General features: G+C 45.5%; 1 protein-coding gene and 1 long non-coding RNA gene across 19 annotated transcripts in view; one reads left to right on the forward strand and one right to left on the reverse strand.

The window, feature by feature from the left end:
- The window catches only part of Mgat4a (alpha-1,3-mannosyl-glycoprotein 4-beta-N-acetylglucosaminyltransferase A), a 93,499-nt gene that overhangs the window by 6,550 nt on the left and 62,571 nt on the right, over positions 1-24,378 (reverse strand). For 8 of the 18 annotated variants that reach the window (XM_087567059.1, XM_087567051.1, XM_087567052.1 and 5 more), the window contains exons 6-14: positions 19,466-19,512; positions 17,588-17,701; positions 16,666-16,741; positions 9,850-9,964; positions 8,030-8,160; positions 6,894-7,001; positions 6,603-6,796; positions 4,751-4,829; positions 3,778-3,844 (exon numbers count right to left, since the gene is read on the reverse strand). In XM_087567059.1, the coding sequence (XP_087423185.1) occupies positions 3,778-3,844; positions 4,751-4,829; positions 6,603-6,796; positions 6,894-7,001; positions 8,030-8,160; positions 9,850-9,964; positions 16,666-16,741; positions 17,588-17,701; positions 19,466-19,512 (931 nt within the window). The remainder of the gene's footprint in view (positions 1-3,777; positions 3,845-4,750; positions 4,830-6,602; positions 6,797-6,893; positions 7,002-8,029; positions 8,161-9,849; positions 9,965-16,665; positions 16,742-17,587; positions 17,702-19,465; positions 19,513-24,378) is intronic. The other 10 variants (XM_087567062.1, XM_087567056.1, XM_087567061.1 and 7 more) reach the window with 3 other exon arrangements.
- The window catches only part of LOC120094669 (uncharacterized), a 28,711-nt gene continuing 23,594 nt past the window's right edge, over positions 19,262-24,378 (forward strand). The window contains exon 1 of the long non-coding RNA XR_015629475.1: positions 19,262-19,418. This is a non-coding gene — a long non-coding RNA (uncharacterized LOC120094669). The remainder of the gene's footprint in view (positions 19,419-24,378) is intronic.

Raw genomic sequence — 24,378 nt, forward strand, 5'->3', positions numbered from 1 at the left:
GTTGTGCAACTACACAAGCAGATACCTCTATATAAGAGAAGAACTACTGTATCAGCCTCCTCCTGGGTGCATAACCAAAGGAATCTATGCATACAACATAAATGCCCAAAGACAAAATTTAAGTTATTTCATATACAGGATCTAGATTTAAAATAAGACAAAAAAATATCAAAAAGGGCTCTATTTGGGAGAGCAATGGCGCCAGTGAGAAGGCAGAAGAGAGGCAGCAATGGAGGGTCGGTATAATCAAGGTACATTAGAGACACATCTAAATATAGCAAAATGAAACACGCTATGTAGGCCAGGGAAGTAACTCAGGATGAAGGCACTTGTCACTGAGCCCGATAAGTTCAATCCCTGGAACTCATTTTGTAAGTTTTCCTCTGATCTCCACATACTTACTCTGGTGCATGTGTGTGTGCACAAAAATAAACAAAAATATATATAATTAAAATCAATTTCCTATAAGAAATACACACTAAAGAAAGAAGGTTAGCAGAAAAGGTCTGCTACAGGAAGAAACATGACCTTCCAGAGGTAGCAATGCCCTTCATCCATCTTCTCCTGCTGTAAAGATAATGTCCTTCTTAAACTAGAACTGAAATGATATAAGGAAAATGACCAAAAAATTAAATTTTAAAAAAGAAAAGAATGGAAGGGAGGAGGGAACGGAGGAAGGAAGGAAGGAAGGAAGGAAGGAAGGAAGGGAGGAAGGAAGGAAGGGAGGACAGAAGGAAAAATATAATCTTTCTGGGGCAGAGTTCTCCAAGCCAGCAGTTAGCCAGCCCTTCAGTGAAGGGCATTCTTTGTAGACCACAAGGACAAGAAAGAATATTGGATAAAATGAAGTTCAAGAAGTTGGAAGACCAAAGAGTGAATGCTTCAGTCCTTCTCAGAAGGGAGAACAAAACATTCACAGGAGGAAATACAGAGACAAAGTGTGGAGCAGAGACTGAGGGAAAGGTCATCCAGACACTGCCCCCCTAGGGGATCCATTGCATATACAGTCACCAAACCCGATGCCAAGAAGTGCATGCAGACAGGAGCCTGGTATACCTGTCTCCTGAGAGGCTCGGCCAGAGCCTGACAAATACAGAGGCAGATGCTCGCAGCTAACTACTGAACTGAGAATGGGGACCCCAATGGAGGAGATAGAGAAAGGACTGAGTAGCTGAGGGGGTGTGCAACCCCATAGGAAGAAAAACAATATCAACCAACCAGAGCTCTCAGGGACTAAACCACCAACCTAAGAGTACACATGGAGGGACCTCTGGCTCCAGTCACACATGTAGCAGAGGATGTGCTTATCAGGCATCAGTGAAAGGAGAGGCCATTGGCCCTATGAAGGCTCCATGCCCCAATGTAGCGAGAGCCAGGTCGGGGAGGTTGGGGGGGATGGAAGGGAGAGAGTGTGTGGGTGGGGGAACAACAACAACAACAAAGGAATACTAGATAAAAAGGATTTCTGCCTCATTCCTATAGATGAAACTCAATACACGTTAGCGCGTGTGCTCTAGAACATGGCATGCTGGGAAGATGAATGCAATTCCTTATGCTTGAACAATACTCCACTTAAATAAGAGGCCCAAAGTTTGTTTTTCCGTTGTCATCAGAACCGACTGCAAACACTGCTGACCTACTAGTGATTGATGTTTTCTCCACTCTATCCTTGTGACATCCCCTCATCCAACCCAGGTACCACCAGGCACCAGTACCAATCCACACGCACGCAGTTGTTTTAAATCACATTTGTCTTCTGTTTGTGTGGGTGTGCATACCACAGCCTGTGTGTGCATGTGTGGGTGTGCATACCACAGCCTGTGTGTACATGTGTGGGTGTGCATACCACAGCCTGAGTGTGCATGTGTGGGTGTGCATACCACAGCCTGTGTGTACATGTGTGGGTGTGCATAACACAGCCTGTGTGTGCATGTGTGGGTCTGCATACCCCAGCGTGTGTAGATGTCACACAGATTTCAGGAGCTGGTTCTCTCCTTCCACCATGTCGGTCCAGAGGATTGTGCACCAGTCTGCAGGTCGCGGTGATAAGCACCCTCACCCGAGGAGCCATGTCGACAGCCACAGACACACGATTGCAGCAGAGTATGCCGTCAGTTGGAAGTTATTTACCTATTTACTTTCTGATATTCACTTTCTGATTTGTCATACTGTGGACGAATCACTGCCTTAGAGCAAAGAGCCTGCCCTGCAGTTAAAATGGATTCTAAAACACAGCAATTCTTTATCTGCACCGAAGCATCTCCATTCTCTGCTGCCACCACTCGTCTGGCTTGGAAGAGGTGTCCTCTCTCCCTCTCTGCACCCGTGAACTGTGCTCTAGAGAGGCTGATTATACTATTTGTTGTTTATTTTCCTCAGGAAATGAGGTTAGATCTGATATTAGCTTAAACGAGTCCCAAGTTTCAGTAGGCTTTGACTTAGACTCTTTCTCCGCCAGTCATCCACAGTAACTTTTGGTGTCTGGAACACTTACTCCCAAAGTCCAGCATCAGCTATGGGTCTTTCTTCAAATAGCTCTTTTGTAAATTTTCTTGTATTCCTCCTTTCTTTTCTTCCTTCCTTTTTCTTCCAGAGTTTAGCCCAATAGGTAAGTATTAAATGATCGGAGGAGAAAATAGGAGAGGCAATGCCAGAGTGGGTGCTAGCCACATACAGGGTAGTACCTTCAGGTAAAATTTAAGAGGCAAAGTGAGCGTACCAAAGGCACTCCTGCCCACCATGCTAACCTTCTGAGCATATGCTTCATGACCTTAAACTGAGCATGCGCAAAAAGGCTTAATCCGTACCAAGATTTATGCTGGCTCGCTAAGTAGATACACAACACGCTTCCTTTTTTATAAGAAAGCACTGCTTTGGGAAGACCACGACTGCCACCTTGCCTGCTGCAGGTCATCTCCATTTTCTTCTGTCTCGGGATTGCACTCACCAAGAGGGGAACCCACTGCATTTGGTCATAATTAATATCCCTGACTATGAGCACAGGAAAGGACTTCAGAGGTCCTGTGGCTCTCCTTCCACACACTGGCCAGCGGTCCTTTTCAGGGTTCTCTGCTACTCTGTCAAAAGTTCTTTCTTCTGCCTTCTCATAACTTTAACCCGCTGAAATAAATCTATTTCTTTTCTACGACCACGGCACTTTCCATACCTGCCCCCAATACACCCAGCAGGGGGTGCAGTAATTGCCTGCAGTCTAGCTGCTTCCTTTCAGCCTTGCTCTTTGGCTTAAATAGAAACTCGGTTTGACAAAATTCAATTCTAGCTCCCTACAGGTTATATTCAGGACCTGTCTCTTTCCCTGGCTTTCCCCATTAAACATCTAGCTGAACCCTGATTCCATTTACCATCCCTAAGACCCTCCAAGGCTCTCCAGGTGCCAACATCGGGCAGCCATCATCCCATCATAGACAGCAGCACTCCCCATGGGAGGATCAGAACCCCAGGCAGACCGGCACGTTGACGCTAGATAAGGACATGAGAACAGTGAAGACCATCTGGAAAAGGTGGACAGACAGAGCCAGCAAAGGAAAACTCCATATCACTGAGATACAGACGTGACACAGGTGACAGAGAAAGCCAACCAAATAGGGAATCCCCAACCCCACCCTGAGATCCAAAATCCTGTCAAGATTGGAAACCCTTTTTGACAGCTGGGGCGTGTTGCTGACTGAAATTGTCAAGCTTAACGTCTGACCAGAATTCAAAATGACTTTAGGGTTCAATCCAGGCAATAAGGGCATGTTATTAAGTAGACATTACCTATTCTGAAATAGCCATCTTCTAATCGTTTGTCTTTGGTTTCTTTGCTGATCTCCAAACTGTCGCTCTAAAATAAAACAAAGGCAACAAGAGTATAAGTAATTAAGCCTGTTAAAATCAAATCCAACAAATGCTCTAAGAGTTGTGTTTGTGGTTTAGCTATGAAGAAAAATGGCAACAGTGAAGAACTCTGAAAATCTGTTGGTAGGAGTTACTTCAGCTATGTTGAAAGAAAATGAAAGACTGTCAGGAAGATCTAAGTGTTCCTTACAGAGCGGGGAATTAACGGTGCCTCCCTCATCAGGCACTCAATGTGCACTTGGTATCATGGGACTCAATAGACACAGTAAACTCTGTGCTAAGATATGAACCCTGTTCCTAATATAAACAACGATATTTTCCAGAAGAAAGCAGAATGAGAACTAGGGATGAAACAAATGGGTACATTAGTATCAGATATTCAACATTTTAAAAACTTAATATTGCCATCCACCATTAAAGTCCCATACCACATGAGAGTTCTTGTTTGTCTAATAAAAACAACCTCCTAAGTGTCCATTGTGACAAATGGCATTAATTGGCACAAATAGAGATCACCTGAGAAAAAAGCTTCATTGAGGTGCTATCTATGTTGGGTTGGCCTGTGAGCACATCTGTAGAAAGTTATCTTAATTAGAAAGACCCAACCTACCAGGGGCAGAACCATTCCCTACGCCCTTACATAGTTCCCGAACCATGTAAGAGTGAAGAAACTGAGCAGAGCAAAAGCATGCAAGTGTTCATTTCTCTCAGCTCTTGAGTGAGGACATGATGTAACTTGATATTTAGAGTTCCTGTCTTGACTTCCGCCACAGTGATGACTAAAACCTGGAACTATCAGATAAGCCTCTTTCTCTTAAAGTGCTTTGTGTCAGGACATTTTATCCCAGCAACGGGAATGAAACTAGACCCTCAGAGGCAGCAGCAGCCATACCTTAAGAGGCAGAACCTCCACGGTCGTGTTCAGCAGGATGTCCCCTGGGTGCTCTTGATTGCCGCTGTGGAACAAATAACTGAAAATACACACCAAAGAATGAACACCAAGAGTCAGACCTGAGTGTCAAAGACCCAAGAGCACAGCCTCTCACCCCAGAGTGAGCTCTTGGGAGGTTTCTGAAGTCTGACCATAGCAGAACCTGCAACCACCCAGCTGACTCCCAAATGTTGCAGGAACCATAAGACTGAAGGGTGCAGCCCTTGGCTCCAAGTTCTCCCCATCAGAAGCCACCGTACTTACTACTCAACTCAGCAGTCACCAAACTGACCACAGGCTGACTGTCTGCAACCCCTTCCACCACAGTGCAGTGCCTTGAGTCACAGAGTTTTCAGGAGGACGGCCATGGGCCATGGTACGTTCGAAGCCTACCCTCGGGGTTATGAGTTTGGAGCAGTGGTAAAGCACATGGCTATTGTGTGCAAAGCCCTGGGTTCAGTCCCCAGCTAGAACATACAGACCATGCTTCGCAATAGTCAGGCGTGGTGGCGCATGCCTTTAATCCCAACCTGTGAGTTGGAGGCCAGCCTGGTCTACATTGTGAGCTCCAGGCTAGCCAGGGCTATACAGTTATACAGTAAGACCCTGCCTCAGCAAACAAAAGATAATTATACACCATTAATGCAGAGTGGAGTCTAGAACTGTGTGACCAGTGCAAGAGTCAAAAACCAATGTCAGCCATCATGCTAATCAGCTAAGGAGAAAACACAGAATCTTATCAACAGATGAAGAAAGGGCATCTGGCAAAATTCAAAGCTGGAACTTCCAAGATGGTTCAGTTGGTAAAAATCTTTGTTATCCAAGTACAGGGACCTGAGTTCAATCCCAGGAACCCATGTAAAACAGTCAGCCTGGTCACACCAGTGAGTTCTAGGGAAAGAGAGAGATCCTGCCTAAAAAAAAAAAAAAAAAAGGTGGAGCTTGAGCAAGAAGATGCCCAAGACTCATCTCTGGCCTCCATGTACACACACAAAATAAAAATGGTAATGGTAACACCAAAATTCCAGCCCCACTGATGGGATCTGTGTGCGAGAGGCAGCAGGATGAGCAAGCGTTCCTTCACACACCTCTGGGTGTGTGAAGCCACACACCAGCACAGTAAATGTGCCTTCTGATAATGGAGAACTGAAGGGACCGTGGGTATCAGATTTAAAAAAAAACAGAAGAAAACAGTCCCACGTTTTATAACATGGATGTGAGCCCCACAAAACCTAAAAGGGTTGCCAATGCCCACAGGGTGCTAAAAATGACCTGCACCAGCAGAAATGCTGACTGGGAACAGCAACCAATTTAACCAATCGCTGGCCCAATAACCCACTCTCCCTGTGCGTGGAGATAGTCTAGGAAAGAGACGTGGAAATTATGAGATTTCAGGAAGACATCTAAATGAGAGTAACAAAAAATCACAGATTAAGTTCAAGTCTAGAAATAACGGAATCTACCAAATAAAGGGCCAGCAAGATGGCTCATAGACACTTGGTACTAAGCCTGAAGGCCTAAGTTCAATCCTTAGCACCCACAGGGTAGAGGGAAAGAACCAGTTCCCACATGTTCTCTGGTCTCCACACACAGATAAATGAAGTACTTTACAAAACATTCTGTGTTCAGAACATTAGAATAGATGGCATGCCTGAAGTCATGCATTTCTCGTACTCAACGATGAGAAATTAACTTATAGCCAAACAATTTGCGACCTGCTCTCTCCACAATCTACTATGCACAGAGCACATGGATCAGGAACCACACTACAAGCAGGTCTGGATTCTAGAAAGGAAATGCACCAGTCACTGACCTCTCCACATTGACCGGTTTATCAAATTTAAACAAGATGTAGTCTCCAGCTGTGGGGGTGATGGCCCAAAAGAAGTCTTCCCCCATGTAGGTCTTCTCCAGTGTGTGCCCTTGGTACACCTTCAGGGAAGTGGAGACCTCTGCAGGCGGGTTCACGTGGATCTTGAGAAGCAATGGTTTCATGTAATCTTTATCCTATGAGGACACATGCGGGCCATGATATAACATGGAGCTTATCTACACACTACACAGCAACCTGTACAACTAGGGAAAATTACATTAAATCACCAACCGTAAGTTTCTGAATTTTCCCCGACAGAGATGAGTGTAGACCCACGTGCTGGAAGAGGGAGGGTCGGAAGCGGATTCGTAGGTTTGCCTTCTGTCTGTCGCAGTGTTTCTAGACATGTAAAAAAAAAATCTGATTTTACTGTCCAATGATGAGAAGCAAGGTAGACACCCAGAGTCCGGTTGGATGGCACATTGACACCACTGCTAGTCAGTCCTTACTTTAACATGTGTGTGCTGGGGTCTGACACTGCCAAAGGAATTAGACAAAGACCACAGACAGACAGCACAGGAAGAGAGTAGTACGGCCTCCACAAGCCCGGTCTGACGACGCTCTACAGCCAATGGTAACAGGAAACAAAGCTTCAAGATCCCACCAGTGTTTCTCAGCCATGCCAGGGGGAGCCACTGCTTAGAAACAGGCTCTGCTTTAAGGGGTCACCTACTGTTTTTTTTAAATACATGATAAATTTGGTGGTGCCTGCCTTTAATCCCAGCACTCTGGAGGCGGGGGCAGGCAGATCTCCGAGATTTTGAGGCCAGTGTGATCTATAAAACAAGTTCTGGGATAACCAGGGCTACACAGAGAGATCCTGTCTCGAAAACTAACAACAAAACAAGACAAAAAAACCTCTAGAAATGCATCATATATGCATGCGCACATATCGTCATGCCTGGAGAATGAACCAAGGGCCTTCACTTGTGCTGTTTAAAGAACTCTACCACTGTGCTATCAACGAGACATGGAGGGAGGGAGGGAAAAAGGGAGGAGGAGGAGGAGGAGGAGGAGAAGGAGGAGGAGGAGGAGGAGGAGGACAAGGAGGAACAACCTTTCTAACATTAGAACTTTAAATGAAGCCAAGCACATGAAGAATGGAGTAGAGGAGACAGTTTCCTGCTGTGGCTTTATTTAACATACTTAGCTCCTTAGAGAGATCTGCTACATACACACAAAGTTACTTCATAAACTAAACATAGAAAAGAAACTTCAGGCCAGGTACCACAGCACAAGCCTGTAATCAGCACTCAGGCAGCTGCTGAGGCAGGAGGATCTTCAGTTCTAGGCCAGCCTGGAGCTACACAGCAAGGCCCAGTCTCAAAAGAAAAGAAGTCCACGGACCCCATGAAGAGTGAACTTACGGCATCTTTTTCGGGGTTGCAGACCTTCACCCAGAGAATGTGGTCCAAGAGCCAGTCAATGGGCTTCTCCTTATAGAACATGAGAATGAACTCCACAACCAGAGCTAGGTCCGGCGCCTGGAACATCTTCCCTGAAAAGACATTCCCAGTCAAGAGCCGTCACAAGGAACCAGTCTGGGGACACCTTCGGAAGTGACCTCTGTGCCAAATAGATTGAGGTTTCACTCTCATCATCAAATAAATAAAAGTTGCTTTAGCTGGACAGTCTGTTGACTTGTCATCCGGGTTTAAATGGAAGTAGCCACCTCCCGCTGTTGTGTCGCTTAAAGGACTCAGAAACCAGATCAGATCCCCCATATTCAGACTATTCCTATGAAGAAATTTGAGAGATTTACAGTTTAACAAAAGTCTGTAGGACTAGAATACAGCTCAATGGTCTCACTTGTCTAGCATGTGTGACACCCTAAATTCAAAGAAAGGGAGGTCGGGGGAGAGGGACAGAGGGAGAGAGGGAGATCATCTAAATTGATAAACACAAAAAGAAGGGGAGGAACGGATGCAGGAGGAGGGGAAAGAAAGGTTTACTAATTTTGTTGTCACTGAAACTTTCATAATTTTTTTCTGAATTTTAAAACAAGTTTTTAGTTAAATGATAAACAAGGTCAGAGATGAAGCCAATAGCTTGGGGGTTGGGGGTAGGTGTGGCAGGGGTGGGGCGTGGCAAGGGTGGGTGTTGAACCCAAGGTCTGAGCCTATAACATCCAGGGGGTTGGGCTGAACCTGAGGTCTGAGACTATAGCATTATGGGGGGGGGGCAGTGGGGGGAGGGTAGGGGGAGTTGGGAGTTTGAGAAGTTATTTATAAACCCCGTAAATTTCCTTCATTCACTCAACTTCAAAGATGTTTTTTCATTGACTGTGGTAGGGACATTGTTCCCTCAAAGGCTTTAAAATAAGCACCCCAAATGGTTCATGAAAGAAACAGATGAACATGAAGTCATCGCTGGACGAGAGCTGCACGCTGCAGCGCCAATAAGAACCCATCAGTGCTGTGCTTCCGGGATGAACCCAGTGTTGTTAGCCTAAGAGAGCTGGAGGTGTCAGAGAAGAATCAAACATGTCCCCAGCTCCATGGCAGCCATGGCGTGGCTCTCTAGAGGAACGGCTGTTGCAAGATGTTTGAAAAACACTGTGAACCCTGGAATTGCGTTATTTACTGGAAAAACCTGTTTTTAGTTATGGTATAGCTTGGTCTTAGCATACACCTTTAATCCAAGAGCTTTCTCCTCGAACATTTTAAACAAGATTAAATACAGTCAACCATAGATCAGGAGATGGGCAAGCAATCAGTTAACAGGAAGTGAATATAGGAAAGAGTAAGGGGGAGTCAAGACAACGGGTAGAGGCACACAGAGAAGAAGGGAGGGACACTGAATTTGAAGGTTTTTATGTGATGGCCTGAGAGACGGGATTCCTGGTGGGATGACTGCTGAGGAGGAAGGTCAGCTGGGTGCTTTCTCTGCCTCTCTGAGCTAGCAGACTTTCACCCCAGCACTGTTTCCTGAGTCTTTATTGGTAACCTCAAACTATTGAAATTTTGTTACAAAACAACATGTTCCACCTCAGAAGTCAGAGTCTACAGGAGTTCATGATCATCATCTGATTGGCATAAGGAGATTTACCTAAGTTTTGTTTTCTCAAAACTAATCAATTTCCCTGGGAAAAGGTAACTTTCTGGGGGAAAAAAAAAAAACAATTGGTTTAAGAGTCTGAGACTTGGCTGCTTTATAAAACAGATAAATCATCAAATGCTCTTCTTACCAATGAAGCCCAGCTGGGAAAACTCTAGAATCATCCATTCTTCAGAAGAAAGTTGAAGTGCAAAATTTTTTATGGTATTAAAATAGTTTTGCTTGACAATAATATCATCTTCAAGCTAGAAAAGAAAATCGAATGGTCGGATTTAAGAGTCAAAAGGGGAGGAAGTGGGTGAACGAGCAGTACTACGGAAAATCCCACACGCGCTCACGGAAACCGTGATAACGATGACTAAAGTCAATTAAAACATAAGATGCCGTCAAAACAAAGATAAACTGCAAGGATCAACTCCCTAGGGTGAGGTCAAAGGGAAGCCAGCGTCTTCCTTCACCTATCCCACTCCTGACCAGATGAGAGGAGCATGAAAACTGAGCACACAACCGTCCGACACCTTCTGTATTGATACAGATGCCTCAGCAAACCTCTGTCTCTGTCTCTCTCTTTGTCTCTTTCTCTGTCTCTGTCTCTTTCTCTCTCTCTCTCTCTCTCTCTCTCTCTCTCTCACACACACACACACACACACACACACACACACACACACACACACACACACACGGGATAGAACCCAAGACACAGCTCAAGCCAGGTAAGGGCTCTACTGCTGAGTCACACCCCTAGAAACCACTTTTATATATAAATTTTTACATGTATGTATATGCTCTGTGTGAGTTTAAGCATGTCACGTGTGCAGGAGCCCATAATATGCAAAGTACACTGAGAACATTGAGACAGGAAATGTTCACAAAAATGGGACACCTGAGTGGAAATCCGAAGGTTTAACATCATACCAAATAAGGGAAATGCCAGTGATAAGTGTCAGAGCCCTGGGTCATCGACTGTGAGAGCTCAAGCTGATGTTGGGTAATGCAGCCCTTTAAGAAATGGTTGGGTCACACGGCCCAGCTAACTCAGTCGGTAGTGCATGAGACTCTCAGTCTCAGGGTTGTAGGTTCAAGTCCCACGTTGGGCATAGCTATTGGGGCTAAGAGATGGCTCAGTGGTTAAGAGCACTGACTGCTCTTCCATAGGTCCTGAGTTCAATCCCAGCAACCACATGGTGGCTCACAACCATCTGTAATGGAATCTGACGCCCTCTTCTGGTGTCTGGTGTACTCCTAAAATAAATGAACAAATCTTTAAAAAACAAAAAAAAGAAGAAGAAGAAGAAATGGTTGGACCAGGTCATTGTAAACCACCCCAAGGCACAGGCGTAACCCCGGGCTGGGTGGCGTTTTCTTCAAGCATAGACCCTTGATGATGCAACTGACCTGACTCTGCTCTTCTTTTTTTTTTTTTAAAGTACCTTGTATTTTTCCACTGCTGGGAAATGAATGCAGGGTGGTGTGGGGACTGGCCAGTGCTCCCCACCTGGAGGACCACCTCCTGCCCACAAGCATCCTTTAGAAACTGTGGACATGAACCCCCCTTGTTTACAACCATGGAGCTGCATCGATGTGGTGTGAGAGAAATTCCTTTGATTCCCCACTTTGGCCCTGTTTTCCTTGGATTTCCCGGGGAGATTCCTTTCCTCTGCAAACATTTCAAGCCCTCCATCTGAAGGCTTTTGAGCTAGTGTGGTGTCCGTCCTAATACTCTGTAGATAGATGGCCATGAATTCATTGAGAGGATTCTCATGCGGTCCAACTACGAAGACCAGAATATATTGCACCTCTATTTCCTGAGGAACAAGCTTTGAGGAAATGGACCATTTTTAGAAAAACATCATTAATCTTTGGAGAGCTGAAAATTTAGACACAGTCTAAATGATCATCAAAGGGCAATGGCGCAGAATCAAGTTATTCCAAGAAATGACTAAAAACTACACCCATTCCCATTTAGTAGCATTTAAAGCTTTTGATAATATTCTGTGATAAGGAAACTGGTTTTGAGGCTGTGTGCATGTGTGTGTGTGTGTGTGTGTGTGCATATGTGTGCGTGTGTTCATGCATATGTGTGTGAGCATGTGTGTGTTCCTGTTAAGAGATTCAGGCCATCAGCAAGACAGACAAATGGCAAACTCCAGACCCTCCTTTATCCCCAGAGATATAGCTTTAAAACCATAGCATAAACAGCCAGAGCCCTCCCCTGGGTATGGCTCCCTGGCTCCTGACTTTCCCCCTCACCAGAGAAATTAAATTAGTTCCAAGTCTCCAGAGTCATTGACTTTCTGGCCTGATAGTGTTGTTTCTGTCCTGATTCAAAGCATGGACAGGAACAAGGCAGGCACCCAGCAGAGGCCAGGAACGAAGGCCAGGACTTGGTGCCGGAGACTGCAGTGCCACAGAGAAGCATTGAGGCGCACTCCATCTGAGCAACCCACAGACACAGGATTCCCACGCACACCCCCAAAGAATGGGGTGTGCATACCAGCAAATCTTACTTGGGTTCTACCCACACAAGTCCAGAGAAAAGAGAAGTCCAGAAGCTGTGACTATGAAGCATGTACAAGACCTGTATAAGCTCCTCCCAGACAAAGGACCCCGGTAAAGGTAGGGCAGGCCTGACTCCCCTAACCCATTACCACTAGCTAAGGAGCTGCTGGCATTCTCTAGCTGCTGAGAGAGAATGTCACTTCCTTTGATGAAGTGGCCTCCAGGACGTCCACTACAGGCCCTACTCCCAAGACCAGTTGGGCAACACAAATTAGAATCCATGAGTTTAAAAAGAAGGCTCAGTTGGGGCATGGGAAGGCAAAGGTAGAGAGGGTGGTTAGGAGTAAAGGCAGGGGGTGGTACGTTCGAAATACACTTCATGAAACTCAAAGAGTGAATAAAAATGCTTCTTTTAAACAGGGCTGTGCTATATAGATGGGTCAGTGATGTAACCCACTTGCCACTCCTCCAGAGAAAAAAGGCTCAGTTCCCGGCACCACACGGAGGCTCACAACCTCATAACTCCAGTTGCAGGGGGCCTGATGCCCTCTTCTGACCTCAGATGGTACCAGCAACACATGCAGAGCATGCATATACATGAATGCACTCATACGAAGGAGAAAATATTTTTTTTAAAAAAGTAAAAGGCTCTAGAAGGTATTGCTGACATCAGCAGCAGCAGCAGGTCTTCCAGTGCAACACCAGACCACAAGGATGGGGCTGGGGCTGGGGCTGGGGCTGGGGCTGGGGCTGAGGCTGGGGCTAGGGCTAGGGCTGGGGCTGGGGCTGGGGCTGGGGCTGGGGCTGGAGCTGGGGCTGGGGCTGGCTGTTTTCCCAAATGCCAAAATTCAAATGGTAACAACAACGATCCTATGATAAGGCTACATAGTAACTCACAAAGAGTGGGCAACTAAATAAAATGTACAAGGGTTAAATGAAAACACCCACAAAGAGACAGAGCTTATGGAGGCGAACCAGACAGACAGAAAAAATACAAAACCTGAATGGGAAATTTCACAGCAAACCTGGCCAAGCAGAAAAAAGTCAACAAAGACAGAGTCTTCCAAACCAATGGTGCAGCTTTAAAAAAGGACAAAGGACGATGAAAACGGCCCAAGGAGCCTGCAGACACCATGAAGAGAATAGCGTGCACATTTACTTCAAAAAGGGCAAAGGAGCTACTTGAAGAAATGCTGGCTGAAAACGTCCCAGGTACAAAGGCCAATGAATGTCCAAGTCAGCAAGCTCTGATAAATGAGAGACAACGCACCAAGGGACAACGGCACAGTCAAGCCGTCAGCATCCTCGGGGAAAGGAAGGCTACCGCAAGTGGAGAAGTAGAGAGGTCACATGCATACATGCTCACACATGCGCACACGTGTGTGCACACACATACACACATTCAGTTACACACACAAATGACTACAGATGTACACATGCTCACACTTGTGAGTGCATATACACACATGCATAATCATACACTCTCTCCCAATCTCACACACACACAGACACACACACACACACACACACAAGCTCCTACCCGACTATCAGCAGATTTCTCAGCAGAGACATTGCAAGCTGGTAGTGGATTTGAAATTGTAAAATCGAAACAATTATCCACCTAGAATACCATACTTACCCATCAGAACTGCCATTTGAAAATATAAGAGAAGTTAAGACTTTTTTTATAAGTTCAACATTACTCTTCCTGCCCAACCTGCTGAGGGGAAGTCTGTCATCTTAGAGTGAAAGGGTATAAAAACCAACGAAAGACCACACAAGGATATAAAATTATCTGGTAAGTGAAATGTTCTGGCACTATAGAATCCTGTAGTAAGGTAATATTTGTAAGTCACTTTGGTTTTGGGGTAATGACACCAGGGCCAACCAGCAGCCTACATACAGAAATGTGGGCCCCTGAAATATCTTGTAAATTGTACGTTGTCACGCATGATAGAAGCTCGGTTGTCCGGATCACGTTTGGGTTACACTAGAACCCAAAGCGCACAAAGCAATTATAATTTATACCCATGGATATGCAATATGAAATGAGGCAGGGGACCTAGGGGCACAGATCAGCTGACACAGGGCTCTCCTAGCATGTGATCCCAGCACTTGGGAGGGTTGGGAGTTCAAGGTCAGTCTAGACTATGTGAGACACATAAGAAAGTTTATAAAGAGGCGATTTGTGTCAATAACAAGGTAGGGACAGGGAACAGATGTAACAAAGGTCATGAAGGTAAGTGATCAGTTAGATACACTGTTGTAAAGGCGTGCATGTCTCCAGTAACAATGATCAAAGAAAGCTGAAGTACATGAGTATTAAAAACTCAGAAGAAAAGTATGTTTCTGTAAGTATGCAAGTAAAACTTTGGTATGAGTAACACGGGAAAAGAGAGAACTCAGAACTAGACAGGAGAGGACATTAAAACCCATGGCACAGAGTAAGGGCATTCATTACACATTGTGAGAGGCTACCACAGGTACGTGCCAGTGGTCTAAACTCACTGTAGAGGAACAATGCATTCCAAGAAAGATGTAACCCAGACGGGAGTACAGGAAATAAGTTTACACATGGCTGTAACAACTAAGACAAAAGGGGCTAGAGAGATGGCTCAGCGGTTAAGAACACTGACTGCTCTCCTGAGTCCAAATCCCAGCAACCACATGGTGGCTCGCAACCATCTGATGCCCTCTTCTGTTGTGTCTGAAGGCAGCGACAGTGTACTCACATACATGAAATAAAAACAACTAAGAAAATAGAAGCAAAAAGAAAAACAAAATAAAACAAACAAACAAAAACATCTTGAGGTCAGGATGTAGCTCGGTTGGTAGTCTGCTTGTCTGGCAAGCATGAAACTCTGGGTTTTATACCCAGCACCACATAGAAGTGTGTGGCTGTTAAGGCCCATAATGCCAACACTCAGGTTGTGGTGAGAGAAGGATCTGGGTTGCAGATCATCCTTGGCTATCTGCTAAGTTCAGGGCCAGCCTAGGCTACATAAGACGCTGTCTAGGATGATGACATTAACAAAACCCTCCGTGACTTCCTTACAAGCAGAGTAGAAAGTCCAGGATCAGAGAACATCACTGAAGAATTCTGAGTAACATTAAAGATTTAACTGATTTTTCTCAGTCTCCCAAGAAAACAACATAGAGAGAATTCCTTCAAATAGCCTGTGAGGCCAGCGTTCCCCTGGGTTGAAAACCAAAAGCTTCCCTCTGTGCTCACCAACAGGCAGGGCTTCCCACTAGCTAACTATCAGCAGAACACTGCAAACCCCAGTTGGAGCCATCAGACATCTTGTAAAACATGATGCTGGTGTCAGTTCCCTGTGACATGCCTTATATAATTACGCGCACACACACACACACACACACACACACACACACACACACACACACACACACACACACACCACTATAAATAATGATTTCAGCAAAATTACAAGATTTAAAAATAACAAACAAAAACACCAACACTTCTACCTAGTAACAATAACCAATGCCTCAACTCAAATTTCATTTTAATCTCAAGCTGGACGATGGTGGCGCTCACCTTTAACCCCAGCACTCAGAAGGCAAAGGCAGGTGGATCTCTGAGGCCAGCCTGGTCCACAGAGTGAGTTCCAGAACAGCCAGAGAGCTACACAAAGAAACCCTGCCTTGAAAATACAAAACAACCCCCCCACACACACACATACACACCATGCACTCAAAGAACAAAAACAAAACCCCAAAAACAAAAAAATCATTCAGTAGAACTGCTAAAAAATACTTAGGAATAACTTAAGGAAGCGAAAGGCTTATGTCAGGCAAACTGTAAAATCTTACTAACGGAATCAAAGAAAACAAGTGCCCCGTGCTTAAACCCCACAAGTGGGACAACCTTGAATTTGAGGCCAGCCTACTGTCCAGACACAGCTACCTGTGTTTAAGCCCAATCAGCCCTGTCAAAAAGCCAGTCGTGGCAGGAGGAACTCAGGGGTTGCTCCAGGTTCTGTGAGAACTTATCGGCCTCAAAAACTAAGGTAAAGGTTAAGTGAGGAAGACCCCAACATTGACCTCTGGCCCCTACCATTAAGCACACACATGTACCCCACACACATTCGAAACCTATACATACTCACACATATGAGAGACTCTCAGACCAGAAGAGATGCTCTCTAACCTACCTTCCGGTCTTCCATATTCACATGAACATTTTCACATAGACCTCTGAACCCAAATACTGTTAAACTATATATACAGTGCCAAATCTACTCTGACCGATGTAGGCCTGACTTTCACATTTCAAATGTCTAATAAGCTAAGTACACTGCTTTTCTATTTTAATAAGTGTATTTTACTTTTAAAAAAAAGAGAGAGAGAATTGAAACCAACAAACAAAACAGCTGAGCGAGACAAAAGAAACAACCCAACCACACTGTAAAACCCTGATCCGTACCTGAATGTAGTAAATGCCCTTCTCCTGAGCATACATCATCAGAAAACAATAGTCCAGGTTTTGCTTCGTTCTCCATCTGAGATGAACAGCATCGGAAAATAAGTTAGGACTCAGACTCAAAGTCAGCAAACTCAGATCGTACATCTGAGCCTCGTGTCTGCTGTCACACACACACGGATAAACTCCCACACGAGAGGTGGTCAAAGGGCAGCTTCCTCCAGGGCAGCGTCTATCACCGTGTGCCTTAAGTAGACTAACCCTCCTGACACCCCAACCCCCCCTATCCCCCAACCCCACCAGAGGCTCTCTGCTGAAGGAAATGTGGTCAACACTGCACACACAGCCCCTTCTAGAGACAGCACAGCATAAAAGATGCTAACACATCCAGCGGTGCACATGTTTGCTGCAATACTGAGGATGGGGCCCATGGCTCCATGCACGCTCTGCTAACACTCTGCTGTGCTGCAACCCAGCATCTTCCAGGCTGTCTTGTCTGCAAATCTCTTCTTCAGTAACATCTTTATGTCTCCCTGAACTAGAGCTTGGCAAAGTCTGCTTTAGGAGCTTGAGGCCGGTGTCTATTTTGAATACTGCTAGAGATTGGTACTGCATACTGAATGTAAACAGAAACCAATACTATATATTAATGCTTTTGAAACCATGTTTAATGAACAGTCATAATCTGTTTAGTGACTCCCTAGTGGCTAAGAGAAACAAAGAAATTAATGCTGAGCACGAGACACAAAGAGTCCCAAAATAGTTCAAGAAAGTACAATGAACAGCCACCCCAAGCCTAGGCCAACTACACAAACGTCTCAGAATCTGTGTCCTGTTCTGTCACGAGCTGAACAAGATGCCCTAGACGAGCTCACCAGGCAGCCTGACATCATCTAAGTGTGCACTGGGTATCAGCGGTGCTTACCTTACTCTTTCCTTGGAGTCTCCGAACGTCTCCTTCAGGTTTGTTAAGTCGGGGTAATAGCTTTCAGGAGGAGAGATTACTTCTAGCAAGCCGGAACTAATTTCTCTAGAAAATCTACCAAGAGAAAGGTTAGCTGTATTACTGTTAGCTCTGTGGGATGCCACTTGTCTTAATGATCAATTTACTGGTGTGACACGTAGCGGAGATCCTAGGCAAACTGCAGGCAGTGCCATCTTACAAGCAATTGATTGTCAAACTTAAGCAAGTCAAGATCCCACAGAAAGCAGGGAACTGGGGATGGAGGGTGGGGTGGAGCGAACAAATGAATCTGTGTGCTTACCCAAAATATATTATTTATGAAAAAAATAAATCAAAGCCTTTCATCTTCTGGGCTGGTGGACAGACTGAGTCCAATGCCCAGAAGCCACACAGTAGAACTAGAGCCGAGCAAATGCCTCTCAGGCCCCCACATGCACACATGTGGGCACATAAAAACAACGAATGAATGTGAGTTTTTCTAAGTCAGAAACACAAAGCTCTTCGGTATTCAGGAAGCTTTAGCTCTATGTCATTCCAATCCGGGGTTTTTACGCTGAGGGCAGCTTGATCCCTCCTGGGAATATTCAGTAGGGCCTGGAGACATTTTGGTTGTCACAACATATAAGGGTCCTGACACATGTCCTCTTCTGCCAAGAACCTATGACCAAGAATCCCCTCGCCCGATCGGTGGTGCCTGGGCTGAGAAACCCTTTCTCGAGTCAGTTTTCATTAACTAAGTGTGGTTTCTTTTTATATTCCCCATCTTGTCTCATTCTCACAAACCTTCACTAGATGCTCACGGAATGCTGGCCTTTGCACAAGGGCATGTGATTGCCCTTACTTTCTGGCCTTGGTTCCTCTGCACACCAAGGAAGCCTATAGCACTAACTGTCCCTGAGGCCCATGGGAAGGGGGACGAGTCATTATCACCCTGCTTTGAGGAGCCTCCACCAGCCTGTCTCTACAGACTGACAAGAATATAGCGCTTGAGGACATTTTAAACACATTTAAACACTTTACCCCAAAGTGTGCACAGTGTCTTTTTAAATCTCCAGCTTTCATATTTTGATTGACAAGGAGAAATAGTTTTGAGCAAATAACTACTGCTTCTAAGTCTTTTCTAAGTATCTCTAGTATTTGTAATTATGTTTATTATGTGCGGAGGGAGGTTCTGGGCCAGCAGAGGCGACAGATCTCCCCACGATGGTATCAGGGATGATGAATGGAACCCAGGACCTGAACTCAGGTCGTCTGCAAGCACGGGAAGCACCTTTAACCACTGGACCATCTCTCCAGTTCCCTGAGTCAAAATGTGCCCCCTAGGGTCAAGCCAGAGGAAATTCCCTGAAGAGAGCCTTCAGGTCTAACTTTAACACCAGCAGGTGAACAGCATAAAACACAGCAAAGCCTAAAACTCCCTAGGCTTTGCAGTTGTCTCCTGCTCGCAGCAAGCCGGGCTCCACTCCTGACAGGACAGGAAGGCAGGCTGAGACAGAGCTCATTCTAACGTCTGTCCTGACATCAGGTTCGCTTGGTGAGTAGCAGTGGAAGACTCGAACAGTTCTGTACAACCGTAACTCTCTCCTCCCTTTCAACACTAAAGGTGACTAAGTCATCAGTGCTCCCTCCATACAGATGCTGTCCAGAGCCTTCCTAGGAGGAATGAACCAAGTTACCCAGCAGACACGTGGATGCATGCGCAGCTATGTAATGAGAATGCAAACAGACAGACACCAACGAACAGAGAAATGAACTAGAAAAGGAAGAATTTTCTCTCAACAGAAAGCCAAAGGTAATAGCTGTGAAAACAGTTTCATTTCTATACTTTAGAAAACTTACTCTTTCTCCAGGTTGGCAACAACGCTGTGAACATAATCAAGATCTGTCTGGGAAAGAAAGAGAAATATTACGGTTTTTATTTCACTGTACAAAAGGCTTTTACTTTTGTAAAAAGTGTATTAGCCTGCCTCTGTGTGTGTGTGTGTGTGTGTGTGTGTGTGTGTGTGTGTGTGTGTGTGTGTGTGACATGTGCAGTTACTCTTGAAGGCCAGAAGAGGGCATCAGATTCCATGAATCTGGAGATGTTTGTAAGCCATGGAGCAAGTGATGGGAGCTGAACTGGGATCCTCAGGAAGAGCAGCCAGTGCTCTTAACTGCCAAACTGTTTCTCCAGCTCCTTATACTTCACTTTTAATGCCAAACTCAGAATGGGCCAAATGATGAATCGCACATCGGAAATACCATTTCAACTTTTAAAGGTCCTTAGGTACTATTACAGTAAGCAAACGGTGCATTTTATTGTCTTCAACCACTGAATTTGACCAATTCAATTTACTAGACAAAGTGAACATGAAGCAATTCTTGTTCTGAAGCATCCAAGCCTTTAAGCAGTGTATGTGCAGAGCAGCAAAGCAGCCACCTGTGGTACCTGAAACCATGAAACTGAAACCAAGAATCAAGATAAAAAGTAGCACCATCCTGTATTATTATATTGATACCGAGGACTCAAATCAGGAGGATGATAACTGCAGTTCGAAATAAAGGTTATGTTTCAATTATAAGCAATTAAAAATCTAGCCTGAGGATGTAGCTCAGTGGTAGAGCCTTTGCCTTACATGAGCCAAGCCGTAGGTTTGATCTGTGGTACAACGGAAGCCAAACACACACACACACACACCCCACCTGAAAAATCCAATATTCTTGTCTTAGTCAGGGTTACTATTGCTGTGATGAAACACCATGACCAAAAGCAGACCAAGGAGGAAAGGGTTAATTCAGCTTACACTTCCAGGTCACAGTCCATTACTGAAAGGAGTCAGGGCAGGAACTCACACAGGGCAGGAACCTGGAGGCAGGAGCATGGCAGGGTGCTGCTTGCTTGCTTGCTCCTCATGGTTTTGCTCAGCTATTCTTACAGAACCCCAAGATCACCAGCCCAGGGATGGCACCACCCACAATGGGATGGGCTCTCCCACATCAATCACTAATTAAGAAAGCACCTTCAGAAGGCATTCTGTCAATTAAGTTTCCCTCCTTTCAGAAAACTCTAGTTTGTATCAACTTGACCTAAGACTAGCTGGTACCACACAGCCTTTTTGCATTTTCTCTTGGCCTTAGGTAACTTATTTGGAGACATTCTTTCAAACATTATCTTACTAGATCTCTGTTTCTCTATTAGTAACTGTTTTCTTTCCCCCCTCCAAGAGGCAAAAGGATATGTTTCTGTTTACTGCTCTACTGTCTAAGCAAATTGACAGATTGTTACATTTATAAAAACATATGCTTTGTTAAAGGCATACTTTGTCATCATATCTTAAGCAAATGACGGTGATGGGACTCTTAAACTACCAGGAGAAATGCTAAGAACTCTACTTTCTAGAACTTTGAGCCCCTTTGACGAGTCCTGCTTTACAACTATTCCAGAGAGTTTACTTACAAACCAAGAAGTTACTCTTTAAGAGGTCCCTGCTTATCAGGTCTCCCAGGGTGTCTGTGTGAAAGGGGTGAGTATATGTTTTAGGGCATTAAGGAAACTTGTGGTCCCTACTATTTGATAGCCAGAGTTGCAGTTGTCACACACTGCCTCTGAGAAATGACATGTTCCACTTAATCTAGACTCCTATTAAAGTGGTATGCCAGTTTGTCTCTGCCTGCTCATTTCCTAATTTAACTTTAATTTCTGTTAACTGGATTCCAACTTTTATTAAGCTTTTTAAAAGAGTAAGTACCAATGTAATACCATATTCTTCAAACTCTTAAGGAACTTTAGAGATATAGCACAGGAACACAGATCAAACACCCTTATCGATAGAATGTTTGATAAAACAATTGTGACTAGTATCCTTTAGGATGGAGAATTGAACCTATCTGGTATCTACCGGAGATTGGGGGACAGGGGGAGCCTCTGAAGAAAGCTCAACCCGTGAGCAGTCTGAATGCACCGGACCATATTAGCTAAGCCTCTGCAGTGGGGTTCCTGGCCCCTCCCTCTGTGGCTGGGGTCAAATGGCTGGGCACTCAGAGCTGCTCATTAAGTTGAGCATTTTAATGCCTGAGACATTTTAAACAGTGTGTGGAAATTGTAATAAAAGAAGAACACCTCTCTCCTCTAGCCGAGCAAGATGCCCAAAGGAAAGAAGGCCAAGGGGAAGAAGGTGGCCCCAGCCCCCGCTGTGGTCAAGAAACAAGAGGCCAAAAAGGTGGTCAATCCTTTGTTTGAGAAAAGGCCTAAGAACTTCGCATTGGGCAGGACATCCAGCCCAAAAGAGATCTCATGCGCTTCGTCAAATGACCCCGCTACATCAGGCTGCAGCGGCAAAGAGCCATCCTCTACAAGCGGCTCAAAGTACCTCCTGCTATCAACCAGTTCACTCAGGCCCTGGACAGGCAAACAGCGACTCAGCTGCTTAAGCTTGCCCACAAGTACAGGCCAGAGACAAAGCAGGAGAAGAAGCAGAGGCTGCTGGCCCGCGCTGAGAAGAAAGCTGCTGGCAAAGGGGACGTCCCAACTAAGAGACTACCTGTCCTCCGAGCAGGGGTCAATACAGTCACCACTTTGGTGGAGAACAAGAAGGCTCAGCTGGTGGTGACTGCCCATGATGTAGACCCCATTGAGCTGGTGGTTTTCCTGCCTGCCCTGTGTTGAAAGATGGGGGTGCCCTACTGCATCAAGGGAAAGGCCAGGCTGGGGCGCCTGGTCCACAGGAAGACGTGCACCACTGTTGCCTTCACACAGGTGAACTCGGAAGACAAGGGTGCTCTAGCTAAGCTGGTGGAAGCTACTAGGACCAATTATAATAACAGATATGACAAGATCCGCCGCCACTGGGGAGGCAACGTCCTGGGTCCTAAGTCTGTGGCTCGCATTGCCAAGCTGGAAAAGGCAAAGGCTAAAGAACTCGCCACTAAGCTGGGTTAAATGTACACTTAAGTTTTCTGTACATAAATATAATTACAAAATTAAAAAAAAGAACAAACACTTGTCTGTGAGCTGAAAACTGGGATATGCATGTCTCAGGAATCGGTATGCTTAGACAGTAGAGAACTAAATAGGCATAAAGGCAAAGAAGGGCTGGAGAGGGCTCAGTCAATAACAAGGACCAAAGATTCGATCCCCAAAACAGGGCAGAACAGGTATAGAAGCACTTGCCCCAAATCCCAAAGCTGGGACCGAGGAGGCAGGAGGTCTCACTAAATAACCAGGCTAGTGAGCTCCAGGTTCCATGGCAGACCCTACCTGTCTTTAAAAGCTAAGCTGGAGGGCTGGAGAGATGGCTCAGAGAGCACTGAGTGATCTTCCGGGGTTCTGAGTTCAATTCCCAGCAACCACATGGTGGATCACAATCATCTGTAATGGGATCCGGTGCCCTCTTCTGACATGCAGACAGAACACGGTGTATATAATAATAATAATAAGAGGAGGAGGAAGAGGTGGAGGAAGAAGAGGAATAAGAGGAAGAGGAAGAAGAGGAGGAAGAAGAGAAAGAAAAGGAGGAAGAAGAAGAGGAGGAGGAGGAAGAAGAGGAAGAGGGGGAGGGGGAAGAGGAGGAGGAGGAAGAAGAGGAAGAGGAGGAAGAAGAGGAAGAGGAGGAGGAGGAAAAAGAGGAGGAAAAAGAGGAGGAGGAAGAAAAAGAGGAGGAAGAGGAAGAAGAGGAAGAGGAAGAGGAGGAAGAAAGGTGGAGTCTACAGAGGTCCTGGCCAGATAGGACCACAGTGAAACTTTGCTGAGGGGAAAAGGGGGAAGATATCAAGCAAACAAACAACTCAAAAAGAGATATCTCATCTATGTGTTGAAATACAGTTGAATCCTGAAGACACAAAAGAAATCACAATGCAAAGGGCCGTATATCGTGTACAATTGCATTTATAAGAAATATCCCCGAAAGAAAACTATAGGAGCAGGAAGCAGAGTGACAACTGGTTCGGGCTGAGGGAAACTGATGAGCGGGTTTCCTTTTTCAGGTTGTGAAACCATTCAAGACACTCGGCATGACAGCACCCAGCTTGACCGAAATGAGGGAGCCGAGTACAACGTGCACTGCACATAGAAACGCAAAGTATAAAGCATCAGGAAAACCAGCGTTTCATGCTGCGCACACAGCAACAAGGAAGGTCAAGGTTGCTCTTCTTTGCTCAGAGCAGACATAAAAAAGCCAAGTATATGGAAGGGTGGGGCCTAAGAGGCCATGACATCAACAGGAGCCAGAAGCCGCAAGCCGCAAGCTCCTTTCTCCACCAGGAAAATTTCAACGGCCAATCTGAGAGACCCCAACATTTGGAGAATTACTAAAGTGTGACCCCGCCTTTACCCCAAGGCCATATGGAGAGGAGGTCCCTAGGTTCAGTTCTCTAGAAGAATGTTCCAGGATGCCCATTCTAGTCCCACCTTGGGGACACTTGCTGTAACACCATAACTACAGCAGCTAAGACGAAGGGATCAGAGAAAGGAAGTGGAGTCACAGTGGCAAGCACTCTCATGGTGTCATGGTGGTGCCCCCGTGTAACTGCCGTCTGCAGCGTCTGATCCAACAGCTGGCATGGCATCCTGCTCACAAAGCTGAACTAGTCACTTTCAGAGGCACTGAGGAGATTCAGCTTAGTCTGAGTCTCTAAACAGCTGGCCTTCATGCCCATCCCAGCAGCCCTACTCCAGGAGACAGACACTCACCTCTGTATGTCACTTGCACACAGCTCACATGCTTGCCCCAAAGAGTCAAAAAGCAGCAGCTCCTGTCAGCCAAAGGCCTTGCCAA

This window comes from Rattus norvegicus, chromosome 9 (genome assembly GCF_021556685.1).
Source record: "Rattus norvegicus strain SHRSP/BbbUtx chromosome 9, alternate assembly SHRSP_T2T, whole genome shotgun sequence".
NCBI classification, from domain to species: Eukaryota; Metazoa; Chordata; class Mammalia; order Rodentia; family Muridae; genus Rattus; species Rattus norvegicus.